General features: G+C 49.3%; 1 protein-coding gene across 2 annotated transcripts in view; it reads left to right on the top strand.

Annotated features, from left to right (window-relative positions):
- The window catches only part of CPAMD8 (C3 and PZP like alpha-2-macroglobulin domain containing 8), a 1,208,079-nt gene that overhangs the window by 191,753 nt on the left and 989,721 nt on the right, over positions 1-26,605 (top strand). For both annotated transcript variants that reach the window (XM_086946939.1, XM_086946938.1), the window contains exon 13: positions 25,874-26,002. In XM_086946939.1, the coding sequence (XP_086803065.1) occupies positions 25,874-26,002 (129 nt within the window). The remainder of the gene's footprint in view (positions 1-25,873; positions 26,003-26,605) is intronic.

The following is a 26,605-nucleotide window of genomic DNA, read 5'->3' as shown; positions in this document are numbered from 1 at the left end:
AATTCTCGCCTGGAAAATTTCTCACTACGCTGATAAGGAAATATGTAGCACAGTGCAGTTGTAGAACAATCCGCAAATACCCGCCCATAAAATGCCAACAGAAACAGCCACTTTCCCAGACACAACAAACAGGCTTTTGCTGAATAATGAAAGACTTTCCACTGTGAGGCACAGACTGAAAATGTGTTCCTGTGCCTGCGGCTTTCTATTACCAAGGGTAATGGGGTAATTAGTGGTAGGGTAGCACCCCTGTACCCATCACCCTCGGGTCGGCAGCTCCGCGCATAAGCCACCACCCGTCCCCCCTAACACCCCCTACCACTGTCCTGCCAAGCCACACCCTCTGCTGCCGGCCCCATCCACTCATCCGCAACCCTCCACTGAGCCCCCAACAATTTAAAACCAGCCACCCGTTCCCAAGCGCCCCTCCCTGAGCCCAAGACTTCCCGTGTGCCCGCCTATCCAAGACATCGCACCTAACTTCCCTGTGCTCGCCCTCATCCCTTCTGCTGCTATTAATGTTGCGCTGAGCACCATGGCAACCCTGCCCTTTCTGACGCGCTCCACTGTCCCGCAAGACGCCGCCTCTACCTGTCACTTTCTATGAAACCTTTGCCACAATTAATTGCGAGCCCCCCCCCCCTCATTGGGGCGAAGCCGGGAGTGCTGCTCCGCGATGTCCTTGCCCGTGTGCGGCACAGGCCTCTAGCCCCTAAGACAGCACCGCCATTAAAGCCGCAAAGAGTCCTGCTGCTGCCCGTATGCCTCCCCCCCTGCCCCTAGGCCACTCAGAAACCAACCCCCCCACTAGCCCATTCACCGCCCTGTACCTCCGACCGCCCAGGCCCAACCCCCACTAGCGCCATGCCTGACCCCCACCGTCCTGCGCAAGCAAACCAAGGATACCAGCGCCTCCCCTTCCATTTTCGAAGCCCCTTTCTGCCGTCAATAGTCACTGATGTTGCAGGTAGTTACTAACCACTTTCATTTCCCATCCGCCATAGCCCTGCTCAGTGCTCGCTATGCCACCCACTCTTTTTACATTGCTGTGTTATGTTCTTGAATTGCCCACTATGCCCGCACTCTCGGCCCCCGCAACACCCCTCCCACCCCGCCCGCTGCCCCGTTGCCAGTGGCTAAAAGGAAGAAAGCCAGGCGCTGGGCTCTGTTGGACCTTTGAGGCAGAGGTAACACTGCAGTTCGCTCAGTGTAGTCTGTAGCCCATGTGGCTAATGGGAGCCAGGAACAGCCGACATCTTAATGCTGGCTCTACAGCCCAATGCATGGAGCTGAAGTGCGGATTTGGTGACTTTGAAGGCCAGTGACGAAGTGTTAAATGATTAATTTAGTTCATGGCTAAGGGCGGACTGACCATTCCGCCATACTATTGTTTTACCAGTAGGATGCAGGCTAGTATGTTAGGCTGCGCTAGTATGGTTGCCAGTACGGATGATTACACCCCCCCAATCCACCAACGCCTGCCCCACTGTAGTCATGATCCCCTGCTGTGTGGTGCTGCTTTGAACGTCATTGGCAGGGATGACTTTGGTCGGGCCCTGTTTCAGCCTGTGAAAGAAGTCCATTGTCAGTGACAAAGGGACAGCTAAGGTCAGCTAAGGTATCATGTCTTACCCTGATGTAAGGGGTCTGAATGAATGTTGGAAAGACAAACTAGGCGCTGCCTGGGCAGATGAATGTGCAAAACGACATTCAATTAGTGCAGAATTGTGAGGCATACCATTACCAGCGCCACTGGAATTATACAATTGTGCAGCTGTAGCGTTTTTTACATAATTGTACATTTGGCGCATAATCCGTTATCTGCTGCACCATCTGCAGATAAAAAAAAGGTTTCTAGCTAAACGTTTAAAAAGTTACTAAAAGTGGAGCAGCACGTGTTGCTGCTCCATGGAAGGCCCCTGCCAGAGCTTGACTGGTCACCTTTTGTTGCTTATTGCTATATTCGATGGTTAAACTTGAAAAAATGAGGTGTGCCCAGGTAGTTTTAGCAAGCGTAAAAATGACAAAATAATGGCATCATACTAGCATAAAGTGTGCTGCATTACGCCACATAATTTGTCTTTGCTTGCCGCATGATTTACTCATTCCTGCCGCAGCTCTGTGTGTGTGTGTGTGTAGCTCTGTGTGTGTGTAGCTCTGTGTGTGTGTGTGTGTGTGTGTGGCTCTGTGTGTGTGTGTGTGTGGCTCTGTGTGTGTGGCTCTGTGTGTGTGTGGCTCTGTGAGTGTGTGTGTAGGGCTCTGTGTGTGTGTGTGTGTGGCTCTGTGTGTGTGTGGCTCCGTGTGTGTGTGTGGCTCTGTGAGTGTGTGTGGCTCTAGGTGTGTGGCTCTGTGTGTGTGTGGCTCTGTGTGTGTGTAGCTCTGTGTGTGTGTGGGGGGCTCTGTGCATGTGTGGGGGGCTGTGTGTGTGGGGGGGCTCTGTGTGGGTGCAAATGCAATAGGTCTCGCATTTGCGAGAGATTAAGCTATTGGCATTGTAAATGACAATGCCATTTATTTATATGTTTTAAAAACATAAACAAAAATAATGTCATGAGCAAGGCCAATAGCTCTAACTTTAACAAAGACGAGACCATTGGATTGTAAATGCTTGTTGTTTTATGATGTAATACATCAAGGTCATAGACTATTACAATGTGCAGCAGTTGAACAAACAACCTGCACAAACACTCCACACAAAGAGGTCAGTCAAAACTTAGAAAAGGGTCTACACTAGATGACACTTATACGGCAAGAAAGCGTATGTGTGGGATTTGCCAAAAACAATGCCCAACAACATAATATTGCAAAGTAGTTCAGAGCTCAATAATTCACACCAGTCAAACAGTATAGCAAAGCATTTTTCCATTTATTACAAAATATATGGCATACATATGTGTTTCAAAAACTTCATGGTCAGACATTTATAATGCCATCATACAGCATGTGTCACTTGGCCAGTCAAATAGATACAATACATATGATGTCAATATAGATGGTAAAAAAATCAGACAGGATGTGTTAAACAGAAGAATACAATCTATGTCTTCGCATCTCGTCCGATCAAGCACAGCCAACACATAAGTATCCCATAAAGAGCCTAACAGTAAAAGGAGCAAAATCCAAAGTATATGGCAATAATAACTGTGTATATAAATTCCTAATTATTAGTTATGCTGCCAGAGAAGGTAATGTTGTTGTCGGTATACGTTTTCAACAGAGCAACCTCCACCCGGATACAGGTAGAGGCCTTTACCTGTATCAGGGTGACGGTGGCAGTCAGAGGTGCCCCGTACTTCAGGGACCTGTTGTCGTTTTGGGAGGGAATGTCTTCGTGTTATCGGAAGAAAGCTGTTACATCATTTATAAATAACAAGGTTCTGTTGAGGTGCCCAAAACACGAGAGACCTACAATACAACCTTTTAAGTGATTCTCTCCGCGTTTACAATAAGAAATAACGTAAATATCTGTCAGTTTGTGGAGGGTGATGGATCAACATTGGTTTTTAGGTCTCGCTGAGCGAACACGCATGCGTTCTCAGCGAGACTTAAATAAGGGCTTTCAAAAATGCACCCAAAGGCGTATTGCCTACAGTGCATGTGTGCGGGCGTGTGCACATTGCACACCATTTGCCTTTCTCCTCACTCATGTTGGTCTGCTTACAGCCGGCATCAGACTTCAAAGGCATCGGCTCCCTGCCCCCGCAGTTTCTGGCTTTGCTCGCTGAAGGCTGTCATGCCTAAGATCACACCCGATTAAACAGCCGAGGTAATGCGCCCATAAATTATATTGTTGCTTCCTGCTACTTTGGTGTCACCTCCGCTTTCATCATTGGATTTCAGTCTTTTGCTGTCTAGATGCTGTAAAATAGACATGAAAGGTTTAGCTATGTCCTGATTAGGGTCACTTTCGGGAAGCTTTACAGAAACTACACTGTTGGCATTCCTACCTGTTCTGGTCTCGTTTCTTAGTGGTTTATGGTGCTGTCCATTCACACTTATGAAAAACGTAGAAAGAGATACGCTCCTCGTTCTCCTTATTTTAATCCTTGTTTTAATCCTTCTTTCACCATTGTGATTTTGATGGCGTGCAATTAAACCCGCTTCGCGCTTCATCCCATTGCGCTGCAACGTGACATCTTTACAAAGGGAACCTCATGTACAGATTCCATCGGGCTGCACTGCCTCATGTTAATTTTGAATCAAATGAATCAATTATTTCTGCTTTACTCTAATTTTTCATCATTTTTAACCGTATTTTAATCCATTGCTTTTTGTTCATGTTCAATTCATTTTACTCAAGTTTGTTTAGAGCGTCGATTTCTCACAAAAGCCCAGGAGTCAAAGGTGGGTTCCACATACCAAGATTTTTTTTAATAAAACAACCCAATGCATTTCGGGAAGTGAATTCCCTTCTTCAGGGGCATCTATAATATACAAAAATAGGACATAATCAACTTTATGAAGCACTTCATTGCATTTAAAAGCAACATTTATATCAATGAAAAAAACGAAAGTCTGTTTTTAAACCATTTACACAATAATTCCACCCTCATTCGAGAACTACTAGCAGACTGTGTCCATTTCACCATTATACCTAACATTCAATGTGTTGGGACGAAAAAATTCATAGGTATGCACCAGAAGCGTTTCGATACGCTGATAAGGAAGGAAGAAATGATTTCTTTTAAAAAAAATGCGGTGACTAATAAGCCATGGTAAGCGCAGGGTGATGTATCTTTACATCCGTGATAAAAATCAGTACATGGAAAGGGGCGACCACTCGGTCCCCCCGAACGTATGGTTGGGTGCCCCGATCCTCCCGGGAAACCATTTTGGGCGGGGGCGTGTCTCGGCTGGTATGCCCGAAGCGGCGTAGCCGGGGCACGCCTTTTCCCGCCCAAGAGGGGTTGTCCTAGACACCTACACCGATGACCACGCCCAGTAGGCGTTCCGGAGGAGGGTACACGCCCTCCCGCAGAAGAATAAATAGAGCGGAAATCCGAAGAAGCGTCCTCTTGTTCCTGTGCTCTGAAGGCTGCACCCACTCGTTGCTCGTGAGCCCTCGACGGAACAAGCAGCAATTTTGAGAACTTGTAATCTTGTTGTTTTTCTTTCAGTTACTCGAAGGCGAAGAGTCCAGGACCTCGTTGCTCGTCTAAGGAGCCGATAATCGAACCCATGGCTGGCAAGAAAGCAGGAAAGGGTTCAGAGACGGATAAGGTGCTACGCCTGTTGATGAACCGAATGGCTGGCATGGAGCGGAAACTCGGACAAGTCCCGTCGATCGGTCGAGGCCTGGCGGACGTCAAAAAGCAACTGGCTGCACTGAGCAATTCTGGTAACCCTAAGAAGGTAATAGGCCCGGCCTTGCCGGGAATCGTCCCCGAGGGTGGAAGGAAGCGGGTCAAAAAGAGGGCGGTTTCAGGGGAGGTCCCGGTCCCTGAGGTGCCCCCGGCCACCCCGGTCACACCAACGGACGGCCCGGTACCAATCCCAGACGCGGGTCAACCGATCCCGGTTGTGATTACCCCCGCTAACGATGAGGATATGCCTCCTGAATTGGCCACCCAGTTGGCCGCATGGCTCAATAAGAAAGCAGGGGGTGCCAAGGCGCCCGGAGACACGGCCGAAGAGGCCAAGTTACTAATACCCATTAAAGAAATGGGGTAACCCACAAAGTACTGGACCTGGGTATTAAGTTGATATAAACAAACAATGGTCCGAGACCTATATATTTTTGAAAGAACAATGAATCAGAACTTATCAAATTAAAGAGCATGTATTATTTAAAGCAGCTCTGCTCAATTAATGATAAACATAAAAATGGCAACAGCAACAGAGTCCAAGTATATGCAATATTTTAATCTATTGTCATATTCAAAATTTGAAACACAATTCACCATTTATATATATTTTTCATATATTTTATTGCCCCGTATAGAGCGTGCAGTATAGCAAAGGGTGTCAAAGAGAGTGAAAGTGATGAAGATGAAAAGAAAAGAAATCACACAAAATGTGTAAATAAAACAATTTCAATAATTTCAAACACAACACCAGCCAATAAATGCTGGAACAGAAACACCTGACCACTTCAAATAGTCCAAAGGGACTCTCTAATATTATTCTCAGACATAGAATGTAATAATTGTCTGCACTATATCACAAGGAGAGCGTGCTTACCCTTCTCGGGGAGTAGTAGTCGTTATTCCCACTCCAACTAGGCTCAGTCCATGAAATCCACAAGGGTCCTATTCTATAAACTGGTAAAATGACCAGGTTTCTGAAAAAGCAATGAGGAACCTATGTAATAAGTATATATGTATGGTCCCATAGTTATGGCTTCAATAACGACTACTACTCCCCGAGAAGGGTAAGCACGCTTGGACCTTTGTCCTTGGTTTAGTGATTAGGCAATAGCCCCAATTTTTATGGTCCATTATATCTTTTACAGGGTCACCAAAAAGATCCCTGTGTTGCCCCGTCTAATATGTCCTGAAGAAGACTCGCATGGCCCAGGCATAATCGACCGCAAGGCCGCAAGACGAGTCGAAACGTCGACACTTATTTAATACCTGGACCACTACCTATATCCCTCTCCTTGTGATATAGTGCAGACAATTATTACATTCTATGTCTGAGAATAATATTAGAGAGTCCCTTTGGACTATTTGAAGTGGTCAGGTGTTTCTGTTCCAGCATTTATTGGCTGGTGTTGTGTTTGAAATTATTGAAATTGTTTTATTTACAAATTTTGTGTGATTTCTTTTCTTTTCATCTTCATCACTTTCACTCTCTTTGACACCCTTTGCTATACTGCACGCTCTATACGGGGCAATAAAATATATGAAAAATATATATAAATGGTGAATTGTGTTTCAAATTTTGAATATGACAATAGATTAAAATATTGCATATACTTGGACTCTGTTGCTGTTGCCATTTTTATGTTTATCATTAATTGAGCAGAGCTGCTTTAAATAATACATGCTCTTTAATTTGATAAGTTCTGATTCATTGTTCTTTCAAAAATATATAGGTCTCGGACCATTGTTTGTTTATATCAAGTTACTAATACAGCAGTTGCGGCAGCCGCGAGATGCCGCGAAGGCGAATCTTCCTCTTGTTTCCCCACAGGTGACACCGGTAGGACCGGCAGTTGGTCTCGAGAAAACGGCGGGAACAACGACCGAACCGGGTAAGCTCGCTTTGCCAATGGCGGGGGAGGGCTCATTACCCTCAAGGCGGGAGAGGGTGGCACAGCACATCCCTATGGCCACAAAAGAGTTGATATGGGGAGACAAGTATGTCAATATGTTTTCGTTATTAACTGACCATCGCAAGATGGAATATGCCAAAACCCAGAAAGATTTGTGGCACCCGAGCGTGTGGCGCGCCAAGATGGCGGAGTTCAGGGTGGATGAAACGATAACGAATTGGGCGAAGGCCTTTGCAATATTTACTGCAGTTATGGGGGAACGTAAACCCGAAGTATTAACTGAACTGTCTTGCTATCAAACTCGTATTATGGATTGAGCCTAGTTGGAGTGGGAATAACGACTACTACTCCCCGAGAAGGGCAAGCACGCTTGGACCTTTGTCCTTGGTTTAGTGATTAGGCAACAGCCCCAATTTTTACGGTCCATTATATCTTTTACAGGGTCACCAAAAAGATCCCTGTGTTGCCCCGTCTAATATGTCCTGAAGAAGACTCGCATGGCCCAGGCATAATCGACCGCAAGGCCGCAAGACGAGTCGAAACGTCGACACTTATTTAATACCTGGACCACTACCTATATCCCTCTCCTTGTGATATAGTGCAGACAATTATTACATTCTATGTCTGAGAATAATATTAGAGAGTCCCTTTGGACTATTTGAAGTGGTCAGGTGTTTCTGTTCCAGCATTTATTGGCTGGTGTTGTGTTTGAAATTATTGAAATTGTTTTATTTACACATTTTGTGTGATTTCTTTTCTTTTCATCTTCATCACTTTCACTCTCTTTGACACCCTTTGCTATACTGCACGCTCTATACGGGGCAATAAAATATATGAAAAATATATATAAATGGTGAATTGTGTTTCAAATTTTGAATATGACAATAGATTAAAATATTGCATATACTTGGACTCTGTTGCTGTTGCCATTTTTATGTTTATCATTAATTGAGCAGAGCTGCTTTAAATAATACATGCTCTTTAATTTGATAAGTTCTGATTCATTGTTCTTTCAAAAATATATAGGTCTCGGACCATTGTTTGTTTATATCAAGTTACTAATACAGCAGTTGCGGCAGTCGCGAGATGCCGCGAAGGCGAATCTTCCTCTTGTTTCCCCACAGGTGACACCGGTAGGACCGGCAGTTGGTCTCGAGAAAACGGCGAGAACAACGGCCGAACCGGGTAAGCTCGCTTTGCCAATGGCGGGGGAGGGCTCATTACCCTCAAGGCGGGAGAGGGTGGCACAGCACATCCCTATGGCCACAAAAGAGTTGATATGGGGAGACAAGTATGTCAATATGTTTTCGTTATTAACTGACCATCGCAAGATGGAATATGCCAAAACCCAGAAAGATTTGTGGCACCCGAGCGTGTGGCGCGCCAAGATGGCGGAGTTCAGGGTGGATGAAACGATAACGAATTGGGCGAAGGCCTTTGCAATATTTACTGCAGTTATGGGGGAACGTAAACCCGAAGTATTAACTGAACTGTCTTGCTATCAAACTCGTATTATGGATTTCTATGCAATGTATGAGGGAGAGGAATGGAAAGGTTACGACATGAAATTCTGAAAAGCAAAAGAATATGATGCCTCTCTGACATGGGACTGCCTCGACTCGGTCTCATGGCATAAGCAGCTCCTGCCGGGGGCGGCAGGTACATCCTCGCCGGGCGGGAGTGGGTCAGGGGTTTCCCGCCAAAAGCCCGCGGTACCCTTTCGAGCAGGCGCCGGTGGCGATCACCAGCCGAAAACCAGTGGGAATGGTGGAAAGCGGGGGTTCTGTTGGGGCTTGAATCGAGGCAACTGTAACAGACCGCAAGGAACATGTAGGTTCAAGCATGTGTGTGCGGGCTGTGGGAATTCCTCACACACGGAGAGTTCATGTAGATCGAAAAATAACGGGGCGGGAGGAAAGGGAGGGTCCAAGCAGGAGTGAAGTAGATCGTTGTGACCAATTGCCTACACCCGTTGATCTCATGGCTATGACTCCTTGGTTAAACAAATACCCTGATTATGTCTCCGCTGGGGTGTTGAGGAAGGGATTCTTGCACGGCTTCCACATCCCGGCGGGGGATTTTCGAGGGGACTCCTTTTGTAAAAACCAGTTATCGGCGCAACATAATCCAAGTGTGGTAGAGAGGAAAATTGCGAAAGAAGTCAGCTTGGGGCGAGTGGCAGGGCCTTTTCATCGCCCACCGGTGGCGTATTTCATCTGTTCCCCACTAGGGGTGGTCCCGAAGAAAGACCCGGGGGAGTTTAGGCTTATCCATAACCTGTCCGCTCCAAGGGGTTCCTCGGTGAACGAGGCCATTGACCCAGAAGTCTGTTCGGTGCGGTACGCATCATTCGATGATGCCGTTGCCATGTTAAATCGCCTGGGCCCCGGGGCGCTAATGGCGAAATCGGATATCGAATCGGCGTTCCGGTTGCTCCCGGTACACCCACAGGATCAGCGCTTGCTAGGTTTTGCATTCCAAGGGAGTTATTACATGGATAAATGCATGCCGATGGGTTGCTCCATTTCTTGTGCCTATTTTGAAAAATTCAGCTGTTTTCTAGAGTGGGCATTCACCGAGGCCACAGGGCATAGGCATGTTATGCATTATCTAGATGACTTCCTGTTCTTAGGAGCGGCCGGCGACACAAAATGTGCGCAGGCGCTACATGACTTTTGCATCCTCATGAGGGAGTTTGGAGTCCCATTGGCACCAGATAAGACGGTTGGACCATCTACTTCACTGGAGTTTCTGGGGATTGAGCTCGATTCTGTGGAGGGATGTTTCCGTTTGCCAGTGGGAAAGGTAGCCAAATTTAGGGCTTCCCTGAAGCTATGCCTTAGTAAGGAGAAAGTGACCCTGCACCAGTTACAGCAAACAGTGGGTCAGCTTAACTTTGCCTTGAGAGTTATACCAATGGCGCGCCCCTTCTCACGCTCTATTGCACAGGCTATGGTTGGTCTCAAAGAAGGACACCACCGTACGAGACTGTCTGCAGAGGTTCGCCAGGATATGCGCATTTGGTTGGCATTTCTGGCGGACTTCAACGGTCGAGTAGTATGGAGCAAGCCGCCAGCGTCTTCAGACGAGCTAGGTTTGTGGACTGACTCGGCGGGGAGCGTGGGATTTGGCGCCATTTTTGGTAACCGATGGTCGGCGCAAACATGGCCGGCGTGGTGGCACTCCAGCGGTCTCACAAGTAACATTGGGTTCCTGGAGCTATTCCATATTTTTGTTGCTCTGATGGCATGGCCAGACGAGTTCAGAGACCGCTCTGTGGTATTTTGGTCTGATAATATGTCTGTTGTCGAATGCATTAACCAACAGTCAGCACGCTGCAAATGGATCTTGAGATTGTTGAAAGAAGTTGTGCTGCGTTGCATGAGATTGAATGTACAGTTCAGGGCGAAACATGTGCCGGGCGTACTGAATCATGCGGCTGATGCACTCTCTCGTTCACATATGCAGGCGTTCAGGGGTTATCTACCTACAGCGGACCTAGTGGCGGCACCATTCCCCGAAGCACTTTGGCTAATCGGTGCCCCGGATTACAAGACCTCGTGGCAGCAAGCTTAGCCCCCAGGACGAGGAAAGCATATGAAGGAGCGTTTCGTTCCTATTGCACATTTTTGGGTCCGACAGGGAATCAGAACTGGGGTCAGGAGGAATCCTTCCTGGGGTTTTTGGTAGCACTACACAGAGAAGGCCGATCAGCGGCAACGGCCAATAGGCATAGGGCGGCCATTTCATTCATGGCGCAGGTGCATGGCATTAAAGACCCAACAGGTTCCTTTTTGGTGAAAAAAGCCCTTCGCGGCCGACAGCGCCTCGAGGGTCGCAAGCAAGATGAGAGGCGCCCGATTGGCTTAGAAAGGTTGTCCATACTCATGGCGAAACTAGTCGAGACATGCTCTTCCCAGTACGAAGCAGTTCTGTTCCGGGCGGCTTTCGCATTAGCGTTCCATGGGGCTATGCGGGTGAGCGAACTGGTCGCAAGGAATAAGAAAGACGTTGAGGGAGGCTTGTGCAGGGATCACATCCTAATTAGGGGTGATTCGATGGTAGTCACGATAGCCAGGTCCAAGACCGACCAGGGGGCTACGGGAAATAGTGTTGTTGGGCAGCGCGTGCGAGGGTCCCCCACGTGCCCGATAATGTGTACAGAGGAATACTTGGCACTAAGGGCGGATACATGGGGGGGGAGTTTGCTGAGGCACAATGATGGCACCCCACTGACGAGGTTTCAGTTCCAGAGGGTGCTAGCACTGACAATCGCTGCTGCGGGCATGGACCCGGGCGATTTCGGGACCCACTCCTTTAGGATAGGGGCTGCTACTGAGGCTACAGCCAGGGGTCAGAGTGCGGATGAAGTGAAACAGTTGGGACGATGGTCCTCGAATTGCTTCAGAAGGTATGTGCGATTGCACATGTTGTAAAGTCAATTGACATGCACTCACGCTTCTTGTCTTTTGTTTGAATTACAGTTTCGCGAGCCTGTCACACGGGGCGGAATTTGCAGTCGACCCAGTACCAGGAGACCAGCGGTCATGGATCACCGTCTAGAGAGGGAGTGGTATGGGTCGTGGGCCACTCATACGTGAGGCGCGCCGGGGACGTATTCAAAGCAGGTGACGCGACTCGCGCAGCTGGGGAATACGGGTACAGAGTGACCTTCCATGGGAAGGGCGGACTCTGTTTTGACCAATTCGAGTCATTTGTTGAGGGTCTCTTAGGGCGGCAAAGGTCACCGCCATCTGTAGTCATAGTACACCTGGGGGGCAATGACTTGGTGACCCTGGGTAGACGAGTGTTGTTTGAACAAGTTTTGTCTGCTGTTAGCTGGTTGGCAAAAAAAATCCCGGGGTGCACGATTGCCTGGTCCCACATGATTCCCAGGAAAGTATGGCGGGGGGGCCTTTCGGTGTCTGCACTGAACCATTCGGTGAAGAAGGTAAACAATAAAATTGGTAGATTGTTTCGCTCTGCGCAGTTGCATAGCATTCCTCTTGGGTGTATTCGGGGTGATCACATGTATCTGAATGATGGGGTTCACCTGTCCCGGGAGGGGAATGTTTTACTCATAGGAGACTTCATAGCATGGCTAAGGGGTTTGAGGAAGCATGACCTTTAGGAGGAGTTGGGGGGGCTGGATAGTTGGTCAACTATCCGGCCTGTGGCGGTAAGGTCATGATCGGTGAGCAGTAATTTCAAGGTCCCTAGAGGGGGGCGCCACCCAGAATGGATGGGAGCGCCCGGGGGGAGGCGGCCATTGGCACCTCCCACAGGGAGGCGGCACCCACTAAGGATGGGTCGCCTAAGGGGAGACGGCCATAGGCCCCTCCCAGGGGAGGAGGCGGCTATATGCCCCTCCTACTAATTTCCCGGGGGCCGGATATCCGCGACGGCGGATAGAGAGTGTGGGGATGGGGGGGGAGTCCACGCTGTCCTTCCTACAGATACCACACACGGGAACTCGGACGACCTTTAAGATGGCGTCGAGTGGAAAGGGGGCCCCCACCACGACAAGGGAAATTACAGTTGGCAATGAGGGTACAGTCCTCTGCGCATGCGCCACTCACACCGTGAGGGCGAGAGTTTTGGTAGTAGGGATCTGACACCGGTTAAGACCTTGCCGTTGGCCCTTAATGCTAGGATGTACAATTTTAATTTAGAATGTATGCTTTTGCAGGATGTTAGACTCGGCTAGGAAACCTTTGTATTAGAGATCTGTTAAGGTTAGCCAAAGAACATGTCTTCATCGAAATGTAATAAAAGTAAAATTGTACATGATTATGAAACTTTTATTTAATGTTTTAAATTTTGTTTCATATTTTAATAAATACGGCCGGGAGGGTGACTCCCTCCCGCCTTCCAAAAGTTCAAGCCTGCGTCCGACTTCCCATCCTTGGGGATTGTGTTGGGAGGGGGTGACGGGCATCCCGGCCATATGGAAAGGGGCGACCACTCAGTCCCCCCGAACGTATGGTTGGGTGCCCCGATCCTCCCGGGAAACCATTTTGGGCGGGGGGCGTGTCTCGGCTGGTATGCCCGAAGCGGCGTAGCCGGGGCGCGCCTTTTCCCGCCCAAGAGGGGTTGTCCTAGACACCTACACCGATGACCACGCCCAGTAGGCGTTCCGGAGGAGGGTACACGCCCTCCCGCAGAAGAATAAATAGAGCGGAAATCCGAAGAAGCGTCCTCTTGTTCCTGTGCTCTGAAGGCTGCACCCACTCGTTGCTCGTGAGCCCTCGACGGAACAAGCAGCAATTTTGACCCACCCACCAGCCCCTTATGGCAATGTTTGTTTTGTAATAAAGTTTTGCTGAGTTAGGCCCTTTTTTCCTTTGTAGAAAAGTAAAGGAATGTTTTAGTTGAGGGTGTGACTTCTGTCTGTAGGATACTGTTTTTTCTTTTTAGGAGTAAACAGTCTTGATACAATTAGGTATGATGAATTTCTTCCTTCCTTAGTAGGTAAACAACTGTCGTATTTATTTTTTTGGTCGGGCGGTAAGGTCATGATCGGTGAGCAGTAATTTCAAGGTCCCTAGAGGGGGGCGCCACCCAGAATGGATGGGAGCGCCCGGGGGGAGGCGGCCATTGGCCCCTCCCACGGGGAGGCGGCACCCACTAAGGATGGGTCGCCTAAGGGGAGACGGCCATAGGCCCCTCCCAGGGGAGGAGGCAGCTATATGCCCCTCCTACTAATTTCCCGGGGGGCGGATATCCGCGACGGCGGATAGAGAGTGTGGGGATGGGGGGGAGTCCACGCTGTCCTTCCTACAAATACCTCACACGGGAACTCGGACGACCTTTAAGATGGCGTCGAGTGGAAAGGGGGCCCCCACCACGACAAGGGAAATTACAGTTGGCAATGAGGGTACAGTCCTCTGCGCATGCGCCACTCACACCGTGAGGGCGAGAGTTTTGGTAGTAGGGATCTGACACCGGTTAAGACCTTGCCGTTGGCCCTTAATGCTAGGATGTACAATTTTAATTTAGAATGTATGCTTTTGCAGGATGTTAGACTCGGCTAGGAAACCTTTGTATTAGAGATCTGTTAAGGTTAGCCAAAGAACATGTCTTCATCGAAATGTAATAAATGTAAAATTGTACATGATTATGAAACTTTTATTTAATGTTTTAAATTTTGTTTCATATTTTAATAAATACGGCCGGGAGGGTGACTCCCTCCCGCCTTCCAAAAGTTCAAGCCTGCGTCCGACTTCCCATCCTTGGGGATTGTGTTGGGAGGGGGTGACGGGCATCCCGGCCATATGGCGTGGTACACTGTGGGGGTGATCTAATTTGATAAACAACACATTGAATGTTAGGTTTTGATTCAAAATTAACGTGTGGCAGTGCAGCCCGATGGAATCTGTACATGAGGTTCCCTTTGTAAAGATGTCCATTCACACTTGCCAGAGATGCCGAAAGAGCTCTTTTGAGCTTCTTATTTAATTATGTGCTAAGAAATTTTTTATTGTGTACTATACCGTTCTGCCAAATTCTGTGTGAAGTCCGTGCATTGCAACAAACGCCTAGAGATGCTGTTGAATTTTGCACAGCCTGCTGGCAGACTCCTGCAGTATTACCATCACACCAACCACCACCACCACCACGTCCACCACACACCACCACCACCACCACTACCACATCCACCACCACGTCCACCACCACCACGTCCACCACCACCACGTCCACAATCACCACCTCCACCACCACCTCCTCCACCACCACATCCATCACCACTACGTCCACCACCACCACGTCCACCACCATCACGTCCATCACGATCACCACCACACCCACCTCCACCACCACCACCACCACCATGTCCACCACCACTACCACCACAACCACGTCCACAATCTTTACCTCCAGCACCACCATGTCCACCACCACTACCACCACCACCACGTCCACAATCAACACCACATCCACCACCCCTACTTCCACCACTACCACCACGTGCACCACCACCACCGCCTCTACCACCACCACATCCACCACCACCATGTCCACGACCACCACTACCACGTCCACCACCACCACATCCACCACCACTACATCCAACGCCCACCACCACCACCATGTCCACCACATCCACCACCACCACAACCACCACGTCCACAATCACCACCACATCCACCACCACTGCATCCACCACCACTACATCCACCACCACCACGTCCACCACCACCACACCCACCTCCACCACACCCACCTCCACCACCACATCCACCACCACATCCACCACCACATCCACCACCACCACATCCACCACCACCACGTCCACCACATCCACCACCACTACGTCCACCACCCACCACAACCACCACCATGTCCACTACCACCACATCCACCACCACCACCACTTCCACCACCACCACATCCACCACCACATCCACCACCACCATGTCCACGACTACCACCACATCCACTACCACTACGTCCACCACCACCATGTCCACCACCACCACTTCCACCACCACCACGTCCATAACCACCACATCCACAATCACCACCACCTCCACCACCACTACATCCACCACCACTAGGTCCACCACCACCACGTCCACCACCACCATGTCCACCACCACCACACCCACCTCCACCACCACCACGTCCACCACCACACCCAGCACCACCACCACCACGTCCACCACCACCACCACATCCACCACCACATCCACCATGTCCACCACCACCATGTCCACCACATCCACCACCACATCCACCACCACCATGTCCACCTTCACCACGTCCACCACCACCACTCCATCACTACCACGTCCATCTCCACCATGTCCACAACCACCACGTCAACCACCACCATGTCCACACCCACCACCACCACCACAAGGCCCCTACCACGTCCACCACCAACACATCCACTACCACCACCACGTCCACCACCACATCCACCACCACCACGTCCACCACCACCACCACGTCCACCAACACCACATCCACCACGTCCACCACCACCTCCACTGTGTCCACCACCACCACATCCACCACCACCATGCCCACCACCAACACCACCACATCTACCACCAACACCACCATGTCCACCACCACCACCACGTCCACCACAACTACGTCCACCATCACCACCACATCCACCACCAGTACATCCACCCCCACTACGTCCACCACCACTACATCCACCACCACTACGTCCACCACAACCATGTCCACCACCATGTCCACCACCACCACACCCAACTCCACCACCACCAAGTCCACCACCACCACATCCACCACCACTACCACCACCACCACCACTACCACCACCATGTCCACCACCAACACCACCACATCCACCAACACCACCACATCCACCACCACCACATCCACCACCACCACGTCCACCACCACCACGTCCACAACCACCATGTCCACAACCACCACATCCACCACCAGTACATCCACCACCACTACGTCCACCAACACCATGTCCACCACCACCACGTCCACCACCACCACACCCACCTCCACCACCACCACGCCCACCACCACCACATCCACCACCACTATGTCCACCACCACCACCACAGCCACCACCATGTCCACCACAAGGCCACTACCACATCCACCACCACCACATCTACCTCCATGACCACCACATCCACTACCACCACCATGTCCACCACCACATCCACCACCACGTCTACCTCCACCAGGTCCACCTTCACGTCCACCACCGCCATGTCCACCACCACCACGTCCACCACAACCATGTCTACCACAACTACATCCTCCACCACCACGTCCACCACCACCACCATGTTCCCCACCACCATGTCCACCTTCACATCCACCACCACCACTTCCACCACCACCACGTCCACAACCACCACCACGTCCACCATCACCATGTCCACCACCACCACGTCCACCACCACCATGTCTACCACCACCGCGTCCACCACCACCACCATGTCCCCCACCAACACCACCACATCCACCACCATCACCACATCCACCACCACCACATCCACCACCACCGCGTCCACCACCACCGTGTCCACCACCATGTCCACCACCAACACCACGACATCCAACACCACACCCACCACCACCAACACATCCACAACCACCACCTCCACCACCACTCCAAATACCACTCAGTGCCACATAATTACACGCCACATAATTACACTCTACTGAATGCAACACACACTCCACACAATACCACTCAGTGCCACATAATTATATGCTACATAATTACTCTGCACTCAATGCAATATACGCTCCACACAATACCACTCAGTGCCACATCATTATATGGTACATAATTACACTGCGCTCAACGAAACATACACTCCAAATACCACTCAGTGCCACATAATTACACACCACACAATTACACTCCACTGAATACAACATACACTCCTCATAATACCACTCAGTGCCACATAATTATATGCTACATAATTACACTGCGCTCAACACAACATACACTCCAAATACCACTCAGTGCCACATAATTACACGCCACATAATTACACTGCACTCAATGCAACATACACTCCAACTACCACTCAGTGCCACATAATTATATGCTACATCTTTACACTGCGCTCAACGCAACATACACTCCGTGCCACATAATTACACGCCACATAATTACACTATCTATCTATCTATCTAGCTATCTATCTATCTATCTATCTATCTATCTATCTATCTATCTATCTGTCTGTCTGTCTGTCTGTCTGTCTGTCTGTCTGTCTGTCTGTCTGTCTGTCTGTCTATCTATCTATCTATCTATCAATCAACCAAGGACATTTGTGGAGCGCTCTACTCACCCGCAAGGGTCTCAAGGCGCTACGGGTAGGGGTAGGGGGGCGGGCCACCGCTACTGCTCAAAAAGCCAGGTCTTGAGGTGCTTCCTGAAGGAGAGGTGGTCCTGGGTCAGACATAGGTGGGTGGGGAGGGTGTTCCATGTCTTGGCCGCCAGGTAGTTGAAGGATCTTCCTCCGGTGGTTGTTCTGCGGATCCGTGGCACGGCGGCGAGGGCGAGGCTGGCGGAGCGGAGCTTGCGAGCGGGTGTTTAGAACGTGAGGCGGTTGTTGAGGTATTCGGGACCCATGTCGTGGAGAGCCTTGTGTGCGTGGGTGAGAAGTCTGAAGGTGACCCTCTTGCTGACGGGGAGCCAGTGCAGATCTCTCAGGTGGGCGGAGATGTGGCTGTGTCGGGGATGTCAAGGACAAGGTGGGCAGATGCGTTCTGTATGCGCTGAAGTCTTTTCTGAAGTTTGGCGGTGGTCCCAGCTTAGAACGCATTCCCGTAGTCCAACCGACTGGTGACGAGGGCCTGTTTGACCGTCTTCCTGGTTCCAGTGGGGATCCAACGGAAGATCTTTCGGGGCATGCGGAGGGTGTTGAAGCAGGAAGAGGTCACGGCGTTGACTTGCCATGTCATTGTGAGGGAGGAGTCGAGGATGAAACCCAGGTTGCGTGTGTGGTCCGTGGGCTTGGGGGGGGGGGGTGCCACCAGGAGTCGTTCCAGACGGAGGTGGATGGGCCGAGGATGAGGACTTCCGTCTTGTCTGAGTTCAGTTTCAGACGGCTGAGCTTCATCCATTCTGCGACGTCATTCATACCTTCCTGGAAGCTGGCTTTGGCGGTGGCGGGGTCGTTGGTGAGTGAGAGGATCAGTTGGGTGTCGTCGATGTAGGAGATGATGTTGAGGTTGTGCTTGCGTGCGATGGCTGCGAGGGGGCTCATGTAGACATTGAAGAGGGTAGGACTGAGCGAGGAGCCTTGGGGTACGCCGCAGATGATCTTGGTGGCAGCTGCTCGGAAGGGCGGGAGCCGGACTCTTTGGGTTCTGTCGGAGAGGAAGGAGGTGATCCATTCCAGGGCCTTTCCTTGGATTCCGGCGTGGTGAAGTTGGGTTGTCAGGGTGCGGTGGCAGACCGTGTCGAAAGCAGCCGATAGGTCGAGGAGGATGAGGGCGACAGCATCTTCGTTGTCCATCATGGTCCTGATGTCGTCGTGGCTGCGATGAGGGCTGTGGTTCGCTCGGAATCCAGACTGTGATGGGTCGCGGGAGCCGTTCGTCTCGAGGAAGGTGGCCAGCTGCTTGATGACGGTTTTCTCGATGACTTTTGCGGGGTAGGGGAGGAGCGAGATGGGGCGGAAGTTCTTGAGGTTTGTGGGGTCTGCGGTGGGTTTCTTCATGGGGGGCGTTGATCTCTGCGTGTTTCCAGCTCTCCCGGCAGGTGGCGGAAGAGAAGCAGTTGTTGATGATGTCCCGGAGCTGGGGTGCGATGATGGAGTCTGCTTTGTTGAAGATGTGGTGTGGGCAGGGGTCGGCCGGGGAGCCTGAGTGGATGGTGTTCATTGTGAGGGTGGTGTCTTCCGTGTTGATGGGGGTCCAGTTGCAGAGGGTGGTGGTTGGGGGCGCTGGTTCGACGGTATGGTCTGTGGTCTGAGCGCCGAAGCTGTCGTGTATGTCGGCGATCTTGCGGTGGAAGAAGGTGGCGAGGGAGTTGCAGAGGTCTTGTGATGGCGTGATGTCGTTGGGGCTGGAGAGCTCTTTCACGATGCTGAAGAGTTCCTTGCTGTTGTGGGCGTTGTTGTCCAGTCTTTCTTTGAAAAATGACCTTTTGGTGGTGCGGATCAGCTGATGGCGTTCTTGAGGAATGTCATGTTTTTCGCTGATTGGTCGTGGCGCCAGGCTTTCTCAAGGACAGGGCAGGATTTCTTGGAGTCTTTGAGATCGTTGGTGAACCATGAGGTTTTTTTGCTGTTGGGGTTGCTTGGGGGGTTCTTCAGTGGTGCGAGGGCATCGGCGCAGTCAGCGATCCACTGTGTGAGGTTGCGGGCTGCTACGTTGGGGTCCATGGTGTTCCTAGGTGGGTTTTGGCTCAGGGAGGTGGTGAGCTGGTCGGTGGTGAGCTTGCTCCAGCATCTTCCATCTATCAATCTATCCATCTAACTATCTATCTATCTATCTATCTATCTATCTATCTATCTATCTATCTATCTATCTATCTATCTATCTATCTATCTATCTATCTATCGCCCTCACTCTAGCTGTCTATCTATCTATCGCCCTCACTCTATCTATCTATCGCATCACCACAGCATCACTCAGCACCACCACAGCATCACTCAGGGGTACCACAACATCACTATACGCTACCACAGCATCACTGAACGCCACAGCATCACTTGTCGCCACCATAACATCACTCAGCACCACCACAGCATCAATCTGTGCAACCATTCAACAACAACTGGTTCGAATAAGTTCAAAAAAGGTTTGAAGCTTTATTACAAATGTCACAAAAAGATATTAATATTTCACTTCTGTTCTTGGATTTTCGTCACAATAAAATACACTGAACAGAATCTTCACAAAAGTTATTTACAAAAGTTTAAGCTATTGCCATTATAAATTACAATAACTTTTATTTAAGTATTAATTATTTAAAAAAAATAAAAACCTAAGATAGCCGAAGCTTTTGCTGAATGCTATGAAACTTTGTACACGGTCCGAGATCTAGGCTCCAAAACAGAGGCACTGCAATATATGGCGCCTATTACCCTCCCAGCTCTTGAGGACAATGACTGTGAAGATCTAGAGGCCGACATTACGGAAGAGGAGGTTCGTGAGGCACTGGCCAAACTCCGTACAGGGAAGGCAGCGGGCCCTAACGGCTTTCCTGCGGAACTCTTTAAGGGCATGGCTGACCTCCTACCGCGGCATTTGCTGGCCATGTTCCAGGATGCAGAGGACGAGGAACAGTTCCCCCTAAACCTGAGGCAGGATGCGATTGTCCCGATCCACAAACCTGGGAAGCCCCCGGAGGACTGCGCCTCATACCGCCCCATCTCGCTGCTAAATGTGGAGGCCAAAGTATATGCAACCATACTGGCGTCACGTATGAGAAGGGTCATCCCAGATCTGATACACATGGATCAGACTGGGTTTATCCCAGAGAGGGACACCAGGTATAATTTGAGGAGGACGCATAACTGGCTACACGTGGTAAAAGATAGGGCAGACCCACATTGGTTCTTATCCCTTGACGCTGAAAAGGTGTTTGACGCTGTGCACTGGCCCTTCCTGGAGGGAGTATTAGAGCGGCTGGGGTTTGGGCCCAGGTACAGGAGGAAAATCGGCCTACTTTATGCAGGCCCTGAGGCCCGAGTAAGGGTAAATGGGGTGATGTCGAGGTCTTTTTCCATACACCGGGGAACCCGACAGGGATGCCCCCTGTCTCCCCTGCTGTTTGCCCTAACAATCGAGGTGATGGCCTCCGCGGTCAGACAAAACGAGAAGATTAAGGGGTTCTATATCAGCCAAACAGACACGGGAGGTGAAAAACTGTCCCTTTACGCAGATGACGTCCTCCTCTACATCACAAGTCCTGAGAGCTCAATACCGGCACTGTTTAATGAGCTGGCAAAATATGGTACGAGGTCAGGATACCAGATTAGTTGGCATAAGTCGGTACTCTATGACCCCCGAGGACGGGAGGAATGGGCTGCCACAAAACCTACAGACGACCGAAATAGGCTTCCAGTACTCGGGGATATTCATTACAGCTGACAGAGACCTCTCCTTTGATCGTAATATTGCACGGATCGTGCGTAACGCCAAAGCGGATGCAGATAGGTGGCAATCTCTCCCCCTGACACTGCTTGGTAGGGCAGCGATGTTCAAAATGATATCGCTCCCAAAGTTCCTCTACGCCCTCCAGAATGAATATTACCAGATACCATCCAAATCGCTCCAAAACATACACGCGGACCTCTGGTCATTTTTATGGCTGGGGAAACACCCCAGAGTCGCACTGAGAACGTTGCAGAGACACCAATATGAGGGGGGATCTCCCTTCCCGACCTGGAGACCTATTATTGGGCGGAACACCTAGCTCCCATTAATGACTGGATCCACGCGCCTGCCACTCACCCCACTTATGCTCTAGAACGGCACCAAATGGGCACACACTCAAGCATACACTACATATACGAGGGGAAGAGACAGTCCACACTGTTGGCGGCCACGAGAATTACATTAGAGGCGTGGAATAGAGCCACGAAGGCAACCGGATGGACACACAGGGCTACGAAGCAGACGTCATTGTGGGAATGTTCATGGCTTAAGGAATTACACAAGCTGAAGGGGTTCCGGGGGTGGGACGATATCGGCATCTCCACACTAGGGGACGTCGTTAAAAACTGCGCATTGAAACCCTTTGCCTCCCTACAGGCCGAATTTGGGCTACGCCACTCTCAATTTTTTAAATACATACAACTCAGACACGCCTATATGGCGGAAGAGACACTGCGAGAGCCACTCCCCAAATATGCACCGCTGGAGGGCCGTTTACTACAAGAAAGGATCCCAGAGAGGGCGGTTTCCTTAACCTACAAAACAATCATGAATAATAGACCGAACACACTGGTAAACCTCAGAGACACGTGGGAGCGGGAAGTGGGTGAAATGGATGAGGTGGACTGGGGGGGAGTGCTGATGCACCCTAGAGAAGTAGCAATCAAATCGCGCCTACGGTTGATCCAGTTTGAGATCTTACACAGGGTATATTACGACAGGATAAGACTATGCAAGATGGGGAGGGTGACGGACCCTAGCTGCGTACGATGCAGACATGAGAACGGGACTTTCCTGCACATAATATGGACATGCACGCATATACAGGCCTATTGGAGTGAGATCACCAATGAATTGAGTAAAATACTGGAGAGGGACATTCCACTAGAACCGAAGCTGATCCTACTGGGAATGACCAATGACATAGATCTGCCCCGCCCACAGCTAATATTTCTGGTGCTGGCCTTGGTGGTGGCCAAAAGAGACGTAGCTAAGAAGTGGGGAGCGGCTGACACGCCTCGGGTGGGGGACTGGAGGAAGGGTTTAGATACCTACATGGCGGCAGAAAGAGTTACATATAACGCAAGAGGCTGTCCGAGGAAATTCCGCAAAGTATGGAGTAAATGGAGACGCTATCATGGCCTAGACGGGGGTCTCTGAGAGGACCAAAGCGATTGTGAGCGGACCAGTGGGCATGGGGAAAGTAGAGGGACCCGAGATGGTGGATGGGAAGAGCAGAAATACCTGTAATAGATGAACACTTCGACTGTAAAATTATGATGTACCCTTAGACGGAAGAGGGCGGGATAAGGGGTCTGGAACATACGGTCACTAACTGATGATGGCATGCATGGGTGAGATACTGCCTTGTGGGGCAAGGGATGCGACAATTCTAGAAAAACTGTATTGATACTGTGCTGTGGACTTTGGGGGCTATAACAGTTTATGAGTTGGGGACTGGGTGGAGGGGGGGGTGGTAAAAATAGAAAAGCAGATGCAAGGACTTCCTGCTGCATAGTTGCGTCTGTTCTCTCTTAATATACTTATATCGCTTTTACGAATAACGCCGCCCGCCCTCCGGGATGAGGGTCTGACGGCTGTGTAATGTTTTATTTAACGATCTATGCCTTGTTCATGTCAAAGCAGGAATGTGGATAAGACTGATTATGCACTATAAGTATCTGCAATAAAAATTGCTTAAAAAAAAAACATTGTTATTTGTAATGCCAATACATCTAAGTCACGTAAATACAATACATATTGCATTACAAATGCTAAAGGTGTCACATTAGCGAAAGTTATAACTATAGGCATTGTAAATGACAAAGCTATTAATTTAGCTATTTTCAAAACACATAAATAAAACATTTGTCATTTACAATACCAATAGCTCAAACTGACCTATTAATTTGCAAATGCTTGTTGGGCAATAGAGACCATAGAATGAGATTTATTGGATGGAGGATATGACCTCTTGAAGAGAATTGGTGGGAAGAAGTTGTAAGTCCTTTCCAAAAACGACTAAACTCGTTGGCATAAGGGAGTGGAAGACCCAATTACAATTAAAGAAGGAACAAAAGCCCAATCTATTACTGCTTTATTTTTGATATTACTGTATTTCACTTTATTACAAGATGCGTGTGCTTCAACAATTGTAAATAAGCCTGCGTTGAGGTTTGATGGGAACCTCCACCAAAGCAAGGGCTGCTTGAGACTTCTGGTAACTTCTACTACGTCATTCCATGAGCCACTTGCGTGTTTCTATTGTTGAATCAGCTCCTGTAGTATAGGTCTCATCCAGAGTCTGCAAGAATCGTTCTAATCTGATGCAAGATTAATTCAGTGATAACAGGACGTGTTTGTTCTGACCGAAACTGTTTACTCGAAGAAGAATATCTTTACCATTGTCTGCAGTTTTGCCATTCTCTCTGCTGGCTCCTCAGTACTTATTCTTGTGACTGGGTGCATGGGAGACTTTTGGATGTTTAAAGCCAGGCCAAGACTGTGAAAAAGGGTAACCCAAGTGGCTGTAGAGACACAAGCCTCTTCCTCTGATGAAGCTTTGACGATCCAGACGTCCCAAGTTTGGGTATACTTGGTAATCTATTCTGCATAGGAAAGCAGCCTCTAGTATGTCCTGGGTTGCTTGTGTTACTGTTCAGGCAGAACTTGGCTTGACAGTTCGGGCTGGACTGTTCCCACTGGAGTAGGGTCAAGACTGATTTGCATATGGGTGGGTCCAAACTGGGGTGGCATGGTGGGTAAAATAAAAATCGATTGGGACACAGCCAGAGTCCTTCCCAGTGGCTGAGATTCATTATATTTTAAAGCTTTTGTATGTTTTACCTATTTCACAGCCACCACGTGAAAAGAAAGATGCTCAGAGGAACACTATTATCCAGTCCTCTACACATTAAAGCATGCGTCAGACATTGTTGCCAAACATAGCTCAGCCAAGGGAGCTTCATGTTCCGAAAAGCTCTGTGATGCAAGTGGAACTGTGATACCACTTACAGAAAAAAGGGGCTGCAGCACCACCCAGACTAGTCAGAGCAGGGCTGAGTGTTCTGAACCATCCAGAACCTGAAGCTTTGGAATGCACCATGAAGCAGTAACTGCAACCCGGAATTCCATTATGCTGACAGCAGTCTCTGACAGCGACACCTAATGCTCTTTCAAATGCACTCAGGCACTCATTCCATATCCTCTGCTATTTCAAGGAGGTCAAACCAGAGGAATACCTATACCACAAGGAGCAGCTTTTCCTCAGGAAGCTTCATACACCCGTCCTTCCGAGTTCCGCTGCTTGGAATGAGGGATCGTGTAGTGAATCGGCTTCACTGTACAAATGTTCCCTCATTCCGAGCTGCAAGCCTCAGAAGTGGTACTATTCTTCACGAAACAAACTCCTTAAAGTAAAGCCTGAGAAATCAGACAAAAATACTGTTTGCGTTCACCTTTCGATTTAGTCATAAAGAGGCCCCACAAGTAACGTATTGAAGTTAAGCTGAGCGCAGCTGTACATTTCCTGTAAATCACAATCTTCACAGTCCAAATGGGTTGTTTTTGCATTGCAAGCAGTTTATTACATTCTTCACTGGTGTAGATGTTTTCGTACAGAAAATAGTTTGGTACTGGCCATTTTATTAAGGTATAGTTTGATATCCACGCATGTTGTTTCCAAAACTTTAAAAATGCATGTTTTAAAAGTGAGTTTAGCAATTAGCACATGCACAGATGGTGTTCCTCTTTCCTTAGTGCACTCCTAACCATAACATTCTTCTTGTGAATCTTTTTCAGACTAAGGTGACCGCAATCGATGGAAAAGCAGTTGGTGACCAATATCTGCCAAACTACTTGTCCATCAGCAGCTGGTATTCACCAAGCAAGTGCCATGTGCAGCTGCAAACACCAGAGAAGCCTTTGGTGGTAAGAGCTTCACCTGCCAGCGTTATTCTGAAAGAAACCTAACCTTGCAAACATATCGGTTGGCGCTTACATATGGTATTGTAAAGAAGAATATGAAATGTCTGTAAAGGATAAATAAGTCATTCCATATCTTCACTTTAGAATGGCAACCGCAATACTTACCCATACGATAGGAATTGTATGTCAGCGCCATAAACGCGTTGCCATTGATTGTTTTGGCCAAGATAGATTATTTGAGATTTATCTTTCAATGTGAATGATGCATGTGGGCAACAGAGGAAAGTGGGTTGGGCAGCTACATGGCTCGGAGAGGCACATGGAACGGGAGGCACATAAGCACTGAAGGCTCATGAGCAGTTGAGACATATGGGCAAGAAAGGCTCAGGCTAGGGCATTAGACGATAATACATGAAGGTTGATGAAGCATCTCATGCGGGAAGAGGAGGACTAATGAAAGGGAAACAAGTCTGAAACTGTGGTGACAGGAAGAACCAGGGACAAATCACTGAGGTGACCCAGAGACCTGTTCAGGTAGGGCAATATCACAAATGATAGACCCAATCATACATGTTACAGCAACACGAAAACTAGACAATAAGCTTT

The sequence above is a fragment of the Lissotriton vulgaris genome, chromosome 12 (genome assembly GCF_964263255.1).
Source record: "Lissotriton vulgaris chromosome 12, aLisVul1.2, whole genome shotgun sequence".
Classification (NCBI taxonomy): domain Eukaryota; kingdom Metazoa; phylum Chordata; class Amphibia; order Caudata; family Salamandridae; genus Lissotriton; species Lissotriton vulgaris.
This window is presented reverse-complemented; position numbering and strand designations above follow the sequence as displayed.